Below are 9,561 nucleotides of genomic sequence, written 5' to 3' on the forward strand. Positions count from 1 at the left end.
TTGAACAGAAGAATCCTATATATTAAAGGCTAATATGGCCCTAACCGGTTTGGCTCAGTGGATAGAGCGTCAGCCTGCAGCCTCAAGGGTCCCAGGTTCGATTCCGGTCAAGGGCAGGTACCTTGGTTGCAGGCACATCCCCAGTAGGGAGTGTGCAGGAGGCAGCTGATCGATGTTTCTCTCTCATCGATGTTTCTAACTCTCTATCCTTCTCCCTTCCTCTCTGTAAAAAATCAATAAAAAATATTTTTTTAAAAAAGAAATAACTTCTGCCACCAGCTCAGAAATGTGAGACCACCTCCCACCCCTATCTTTACGAGAACAAGGCAGAAGGAAGAGGCTGGGTCTTCGCAGGCTGGCCACTTTGTGTGGAAAAACAAGTCCTCTTCCTGTCCCCACAGGTTCCCAGATCCTTCCCAACTAGAAACAGGAATGGTGAGATTCAAACCTGACGCAACTGTCTCCTTAGCCCTGAGCCCTCGGTCATCAAAACACAGGCAATCACAAAATAAAGTGAGCCCTAGCCAGTTTGGCTCAGTGGATAGAGTGTCGGCCTGCAGACCAAAGGGTCCCAGGTTTGATTCTAGTCAAGGGCACATGCCTGGGGTTGCAGGCTCGATCCCCATTAGGGGGCATGCAGGAGGCAGCCAATCAATGATTCTCTCTCATCACTAATGTCTCTATCTCTCTCTTCCTCTCCCTTCCTCTCTATATATATTTTTAAAAATATATAAAGTGAAACACAATCCCATGCTGAGGATGTGGTGAGATGGGCCCTTTCCCACCCTGCTGGCCGAGGGCAACTTGGCAAAACCTATCAAAAGTCCTGAAACTTGGCATATCCACTTCTAGGAATTGAAGGTGGGGATTACTACAAGCCACGAGGATGTCTACTACAGTGTTATTTATAATATGGAAAAGTATAAACAAACATCTGACAATATAATTTTGGTTAAATAAATTATGGTACATCCATGTAATCCTATGCAGGTATTAAGAATAATACCTATATATATAAAAGCCTAATATGCAAATTGTCCCCTCGGGAGTTCAATCACTCACTATGATGTGTGCTGACCACCATGGGGCAGCGTGGAATGAAGGAAGGCCCTGGCCAGCAGCCGGGAGGAAGGCCCCAGCCAGCAGCCAGAAGGCCCCAATTGGCCCTGATCACCGGCCAGGCCTACGGACCCTACCCATGCATGAATTTCGTGCACTGGGCCTCTAGTTTTATCGTCCTATATAATAAAACCCTAATATACAAATCGACCGAACGATGGTACGACCAGTCGCTATGACGTACACTGACCACCAGGGGACAGATGCTCAGCGCAGGAGCTGCCCCCTAGTGGTCAGTGTGCTCCCACAGGGGGAGTGCCACTCAACCAGAAGTCGGGCTCACGGCTGGCGAGCGCAGCAGCAAGTGGACATCCCCCAAGGGGTCCTGGACTGCGAGAGGGTGCAAGCCAGGCTGAGGGACACCCCCCGACCCCAGTGCATGAATGCCGTGCACCAGGCCTCTTGTATGAAAAAATGTTCTGGACATATTAAGAGAACTTCATATCTCCAGCTTTCCTCCGAGTTGCAGGCTCATCTACCCAACTGTCTAGTTGAAAAATGCAACATGTCCAAACGGGACTTGATTGTCAAGTTCAACCTAGTCCACCCTCAGTCTTCACATTTCAGATTATGGCACCACCATTTGCTCAGTTCTTAGACACAACACCTAGGAATAATCCCCAATTTTGTTCTTTCACCCCCTCCCCATGTCAAATTCATGAGCATCTCCCATGCACTGGACCTTCTGAATCCAGCCACTTACTCCAGCCCCCCACCATCATAATAACTCAAAGCACAGTCATTTTTGTTTTGACTTCCACACTAACCCCCCAACTTTTCTCCCGGCTCCTATTCCTACCCTCAACAGTCTCTTTTCATTCAGCAATCCGAAGGATCTTTTAAAAACATAAATCAGTCTCCACCCTCCCCCCTATTCACAGGACAAAATCCACGGATCTTAGGTAAGCCCTCTATGACCAGGTTCCTGCTTCTGTCTCCCACTGCGTCCCTCATCCCTTCCCCACACCCACTCACCCGTCTCCAACCACAGTGGTCTCCTGACTGGTCCAATAACATGCTGAGCACATTCCCACCGGAGAAATTTGTATCTGCCGTTCCCTCTGCCTGGTGTACTCCCCATATATTTCATGGTTGGCTCCCTCCAGTCAGCAAAACGTCCTCCGGAGATCCTTGCTGATTCTCCCATCCTCTCCCTCTCTTTCCAGGTTTTATTTTGTCTCGGGTTTCCCCAGAGCTATGGTACATTGTTAATACTAGATCGTTCGTTGGCCCCCAGTGAACATGCCGGCTGGAATCAGTACCCTGGCATAGTTGCTTCCAAGTTGACTCTGGGCTTATCCACGTAACTGGCTTTGGCCAATGGGACATTAGCAAAGGTTATGGAAGCAGAGGCTTAAGACGGGCTGTGTGCTGGGGTTTGGCGCCATGGAACACCTCTGCTGCCGCCATGTAGGAAACCTGGGCCGTCCTGCTGGAGAAGCCACGTGGATGAAAACTGAAGTACCCCATCCAACCACCAGCCATGTGAACAAAGCCATCTTGGACCATCCGGCCCCAGTCAAGCCACCAGATGACCACAACCCAGGCAAGCGCAGCAGAACTGGCCAGCGGGGTCCAGCCCAAATGGTAGACTCCTGAACAATAATGACTGGTTTTAAGCCACGACCTTTGGGGTGGCTAGTTGTGGAGCAATAGATAACTGTTCCCATGGCTTATCTGTCACTGGTTATGGCAGAGGCTCCTAAATATTCAGCAAACTGACTCTTCTTTCTAGACCCACCTCCCCATCTTCTTTGCAGTGATTGGATTCTATGCAGTGATTGCCAATGAAATGCAAGCAGAACCGATTAGGGCAACTTTAGGGATGAGGCTTTTAAGGGGCTTTGTCTTCTCCACATTTTCTCCCCTTCCTGGATGAAAACAATGACAATATTGCAAAATGGAAGGGGCCTGGAGTATGAAAGAATGGCCCACCAACCAAGAACATTCACCTTGAATGTTTTGTGAGCAGGAAAAGATTTCTAGTAGATGCCCGGCTGGCGTGGCTCAGTGGTTAAGCACTGACCCATGAACCAGGAGGTCACAGTTCAATTCCCAGTCAGGGCACATTCCCAGATTGTGGGCTCAACCCCCAGTGTGGGGAGGAGACTCAATTGATTCTCTCTCATCATTGATGTTTCTCTCTCTCTCTCGCTATCTGTTCCGCTCTAAAATCAATTGAAAAAAATACTTTAAAAACAAAAGACTTCTACTAGAGCCATTACACATGGAGGGACCTATTTGTTAGACCCTATGCTAATTACTACACTGACCAACATTCTCAGTCCACTTGCTTATTGTCTATCTGGCTCTACCCCACCTTGACAGTCACACATGAATGAAAGCACCGTGAGAGCAGGGGCCTCACCTGTCTTGTTCGATTTCCAGAGCCTAAAACAGAATTGGGCTCACTACATAATTACACCTGTTGTAAATTAAATATGGCCACAAATGCTCTGCAGCTCCTGCTACCAAGAGGAGGAGTCTATTTCACCATCATCGAAACCCAGACTAGCCGCATGACAGTCACCGATCAGAAAACACAATGGAAGTGACACTGTGCGACTTCCAAATCTTAAGATACTTTGCAACTTGCGCTCTTGCCCTCTTGGCAAGAACACTGGGGACATGTAAGAAACACAGGCCATTCCACTGGAGACGCCACATGGAGAGAGAGGCTCAGCTGTCTCAGCCACCAGCCAATCCGCCAGCTGATGTGGTCACATGAGGGAGCCCGGGCAAGAACAGCAGAAGTACCGCCCACCCAATCCCAGTGCCCAGAATCATGGAAAATAGCAACTTGTTGTCTGAAGTCCAAAGTTTTCTAAACATGATTAAGTCTAAGGATGGTTTGTGACACCACAATCAATCATAGAGACTGGACATATGAAGACCGAATAATTGATACGTGTATGGCTACATTGTCCTTGCTATGTGAGGAGATTCTGTATGTATCCACCCCCAACCCAACCCCTGGTGTTTGCCTCCCCTTCTAATCTAACCAAAATAAAACCCAGGTCACAGCCACCTGCACGTGGCCAGCGCCCGCCACCCCTAGCATCACCCGCCTGCCTTTCAGATGGTCTCTGTGCCTCCATGGTCTTTCCTGTCCCATTCACCTTGCAGACCATGGATCTGCAAGCTAACTTGTGGGTTAGGGTTTTGGTTATGGTTAGAAAAAAATATCAGTAAGAAAACAATACTTTGTAACGTGAAAATTATATCAAATTTGAATTTCAGGGTCTACGAATAGTTTCATTGGAAAATGTTCACTTATGTATTGTCCATGGCTTCTGTGTGCTGCAGAAGCAGAGCTGAGTGGTTGTGATGGAAACCAGATGGCCCACAAAGCCTTACCTATTCACTACCTGACGGCCCCGGCTACAGGCCACCATCAGGCTAACCTTTAATCATCTTTTTTACTGTATTCAGTCCCAAACTTTTGAAGACTTCTGTCTCCTCCCTCAAGGGGATGAAACTTGGTGCGACGTCAGATCCCAGGAGTTGGCAACCTAAATTCATTTCCAATGACACGCTATCAGGTAATTATCCATTTGTGTCTTCCCTGGGTTTGTTCTTCTTGACCAGCAAGCCACCTACTGCGATCTAAACCCTCCCCATTCCTCACTGCACTCAGAGCCCCCAGGTCCCCAACCAGGATAGCTTCCCTGCTTTGCCAAATGTTTCCCCAGGTGAATTCTATGGAACATCAGTCCCGAGAGATGGCTCTGGAAAAAGGAAACTACAGACTCTACCCCTTTGAGTCACAATATACGTATCTGGCATGTTCAAGGTTCTGAGAAGTCTTGCAGTAAAGACACCTGTTTCCCTTTGCTTAACTCAACCATTCCCAAACATATGAACCATAGGATACGTTTTGTCTACAGAACACTGGTTGGCTACCAGCATCTGGTACAGCGCCTGGGTTTCAGCATTGGTTGAAAGAATGAAAAACAACAACATTCCACAGAACTAGGAATCCACAGAACATTCTTTAGAAATGCTGCTCAAGCTCTTCCTTCTCTCTCTTCCATCTGAGGTGTCCCCGTCCGTGTTTCCTGTCCCACACATGTAATCTAATCACAATAGCTATCATCCACTTAGCACCTGCACACACTGTGCTAGAGGCCACGTGAGACCCTTGGAAAAGTCATCTCTTTTAATCCTCACGACCACCTCTGAGGCAGGTGTGTTATTCTATCACTGCCATTTTGCCAAACATTAAACCATGGGTCAGAAAATTTAAAATCACTGGCCCAAGATAAAGCAAGTAGAAAAGCTAGAATCCGAAACTACATCCGTCTAACTCCAAAGCTCATGATCTTTCTCCTCCGCCCAAGTCTGCCCCCAGGACACACTGTGACTGACGTGCTGGCTATCCACCTGATATCCCTCCCTGCCTTCCTGCATGCTAGCCGAACCCTGGTTTGTATGAAGAGGCAACAGGTCAACCAAGGCAATGGATCGTGACCCACCAAGCCAATCACAGTGGTGTTGCAACCAGGACAAGTATTTGACCCAGTTCTGGACAAGAAGACATAATTATACATCATCTGTGGGGGTAGGGAGGAGGAGCTGTCCTGGGAGAGCCGAACAAAGATACGGACCAGTTATGCCTTGACCCCTCCCCCAGTTCCCCTCCTTCCTGCCTTGAACTTGGTGTAATGGCTGAAGCTTCAGGGGCCATCTTGCCACCATGAGTAGTTGCAAAGACATCAGCTCTGATATTAACTTACTGAGCCCAGGACATACCTCCAGACTTCTTGTTACATAAGAAAAAGGAGCCATTATTTGATTAACCACTGTGGCCGGATTTTCCATTCCATGCAGCCGAACCCATCCCTAATGGACCCATATGCTTTTCCCCATATTACTTACTGTTTGGACTTAATCATTATTTCACATGTAGATCATTAGCCTTGCCTCCCTAGCCACGAAGTATACTTCCTGAAGGCTAAGCCCTTGCTGTACATTTTTGTTTCTACAGGGGTACAGGCGTGTTAGTAAATTTTGATAATTATCAAGGTTTTCGGGGATAACCGGTTCGATTTAATACGTTAGTGTTTGGGAGCAGGGAGCTGTCGCCATCCCATAGCTGAGAGATGTGTATCTATCTCCAGACAGGTTAGTATTTCTCCAAGTGTCAATATGAAAACATACCTCAGAAACAGCTGAACTGTTGGTTAAATGCAGGTTCCTGGGCCACCTCCAATCCCAACTGAACTAGACTCTCTGGGGTTAGAGGATGGGAATTGCATTTTTAACAAGCTCCCTGGGTGGTTTGGATATACAAAATTTGAGAACTGTTGGGATATAAAAACCCTATGGGTTCCAAGCGTACCTGGGGTTTGGCAGAACTTGGCTAGACCCCGAGTCACCAGCCCCTCCCCAGTGGCCCCACCCCAGCCCTAAAGATCTGGGAACTTGAGACCCTTCCATGGACAATATGGATAAAGCGATTGGCACGCCCTGAGGCATATTGGGACCAGGGAACGAGCGAACAGATGCGATCTCAATCACTGTAACATCCCACCACGCCAGTGTCTCATCCCCCAATGTAAAAGGAAAACCATGCGGCAGAAAAGCAGCAACAGAGCCCAGGGCCGACTGCGACCACCGCCACTGTCCAGGGAGTTGTGGGAGGATAGAGCACGCGAACAGAGGAAGAGACGACTGGAGAAACTTACACACACTAGCGTGGGGTTCGGGCTCAGAGCAGCAGAAGAGAGGCAGGTGGCCCTGTGGTTTATTTGTTTATTTACTGCATGTGGCTCTGAAGAGAATCATACCTTGGGCACTGCTCAGACCCAAGGCTGGGTCAGGGCATCCCACACCTTTTCTTCCAGCAGCAGAATCCTAGCCCAGACTGTTCTCCCAAAGCTCCGAGAAAGAAAATACCTGTGCCTCCCAACAGAATTTCCACTCCTCAGATCCCCCCTGACATTCATCTTATTTCATTTCTAAGGATCATTTTCCCCGATGACAGGTGCACAGAGCCATGTATTTCCAGGGTAGCAAACAGGATATTCAACACACACACACACACACACACACACACACACACTTTCAAAATGATGACCTTTCTGCCTGCTGACATCCAGCCAAATTCAAAACCACGGAGGAAAAAGAAAGACTTAAAAGTGAATCCGAGAGAGGTGGTCATCCTGACTACACCGGGGAGGGAGGAGGTCCAGGCCTCCGAAGGGCTAAAAGATTCAATTAAGGGCTGAAGAGTTCAGGCCTTGGAAACTCAGGGACTGCCAGCTAGTGGGAGTCCCCAAATCTAATCAAGCCATGTGGCCAGCGGGGCTGGTCTGAGGAAGGGCAGTGAGCCCAGCCCTTCGGATGTCTCAACGACCTGGATGCCCAGTGACTCTGTGGACACCAGGCATCGCCTACGGCTCCTGAAACCTTCCTCCTTTGACCCAGTGGCCTTCGGAAGAAATAACTGCTGCCATCTTCTTTCTGAGCAACTTTGCATCCACCCTACCCCGCCCCCCACCAAAGTGCTTCGAACTCCCCCTCAAGTTCAGTTGGAGAGAATGTTACAACAGCCAAAGGTAACGCCTCCATCTCCACCTTTCCTCAGGGTCCCACCGCGATTCAAGAGTATTTTCCCACACCACTTGTGTGCTGATCCGGGCATATTTTTCAAAACCTTTTTTTACACATTTTAGGCCTGCAGCAGCTCCCTGCATCAAAGTAATTCGATTGAAAATGGGTAGCTCAATGGGGATATTTTTAATGCATCTTGCCTCCTGACATGTCTATCACTGAAAAACAAACAAACAAAATCCAAGGAGCAAAAGGGGGGCTGGGACGGAGGCGGAGAGAAGAAGAGGTCCCTATTTCTAGGCAACCCCATTCTGCGAGCAAAAGCCACCTTTTGACCACCTGCAGAATGCGCAGGATCACGTGGGTTCTCTGCAGCGCCTTAATGTCTTACCCAGCACACAAGCCCCCGTGGCATATAAACAAATCCACAAGCGGAAAAGACAGAGAACTCACTCCTCGGAGAGGAAGCGAGTGATAATAACGGCCGCAAAAATAATATTAAAGAAAGAATAACAATTACTACTACTACTACCACCACCCAGCCAAGCGTAGACGACACCGGTACAGTAAAGGGACATCCTTTGCAGGCTTTGCAGGAAGATAAATCACGGAAAACCACCTCGCGCCCCGCTCGCTACCCTCCCGCCCCCACCCCGCAACAAACAGAATCAAAGGAAAGGGGGGAGGGTGGGGAGAGAGGGGAGGGGAGGGGAGGAAGGAGGTTTTGCATTGACAGTCATTAATACAACTGGTTTGTCATTTTCTTTTTATGCTGTTTATCAAATTCTGTGGTGACTCCGGTGGGCTTTATAAGAATAGCTCAAAAGCTTTCCTTCTGTATCTGTCAGGTTCCAATCGAAAGCACAGAAACCACTCAGGGCATTTCAAGCAGAAGGGGCTTAAACTAGGAGGTTGGGTCCCAATTTATTGGGAAGGGCTGGAAGGGCACAAAATATGTTTGTTTCACGCTGAAATCAGGGAATAGGGGAGGCAGCTGCAGCCCCTGAGAGAGAAATATCCCTGCCTTTGCTTGGCCACCACAGCCCCTGGCACCCCCGTCGCGAGCAACACCTACCTCCAGGGTCCGGATTTCTTTTTGTGTGAGGTCGTTGGAGGTAGCACATTTGGTCCTAAGCCCTTCCAGGTTGGAGATACTCAGGTCTATCATGTTTTGGACCAACTCGCACTGCTGTAAGGCTTTTTGCAAACTCAGAGGCTGCTGCTCCTCGCTTTTCGTCATGTTTTCCTCATCCATCGCTTGCTCTGCAAGCCCCCTTCCCCTCCTCCTCCTCCTCCCAGAGAGAAAAAAGGGGGGCGAGGGGGTGTAGAGGTAGCCTACCCCCTACGCCTTTCCAACCACTGCGACTCCTCAATGTCTCATGAAGAAGAAACCTAACATCTCACACAGGGTTGAGGGGGTGGGGTGGGAGGAGGGGACAAGAGCCAAAATTTATTATTTTATTTTGGGGTATCAAGCCGACTCCATTAGAATGTCTCCTCTCTCTCTCTCTCTCTCTGAGTCTCTGGTCCCTGAAAAGGAGAGATGCCGTTTCTCAGAAGCAAACCAGGTGATGTGATGCTGTCTGTACACTTAGGGAGGAGGAGGAGGAAAACGAGGAGGGGGAGGAGAGGAGGCGGAGGGAGAGGCGGAGAAGAAGGGAAATAGCGCTCACTCTTTACACACCGGCTCCGTGGAGGGCAAAATTATGTATTTTTGGCTGGCTGGCTTTTATGTAAAAAAAAAGGAGAAGAAATCTGGTTTGCCCCCTCCCAGTTGCAGTGACACGGCATCGTCCACCGTTTGGGGTGCTTTAGCGCGTTCTCAGGGAGCTGCCTGCATGGCTCCCGCGGCTGCGGCGGCGACTGCGGCTGGCGGCTGTCTCCTCC

The 9,561-nt window shown here is 48.9% G+C and overlaps 1 protein-coding gene across 1 annotated transcript in view; it reads right to left on the minus strand.

Moving 5' to 3' along the window:
* KSR2 (kinase suppressor of ras 2) overlaps positions 1-9,555 on the minus strand; it is a 272,026-nt gene extending 262,471 nt beyond the window's left edge. The window contains exon 1 of the mRNA XM_015567589.1: positions 8,750-9,555. Within this exon, the coding sequence (XP_015423075.1) occupies positions 8,750-8,929 (180 nt within the window). The 5' untranslated portion in view covers positions 8,930-9,555. The remainder of the gene's footprint in view (positions 1-8,749) is intronic.
* Between the last annotated feature and the right edge of the window lie 6 nt (positions 9,556-9,561).

The sequence above is a fragment of the Myotis davidii genome, unplaced genomic scaffold, assembly GCF_000327345.1.
Source record: "Myotis davidii unplaced genomic scaffold, ASM32734v1 scaffold1330, whole genome shotgun sequence".
NCBI classification, from domain to species: domain Eukaryota; kingdom Metazoa; phylum Chordata; class Mammalia; order Chiroptera; family Vespertilionidae; genus Myotis; species Myotis davidii.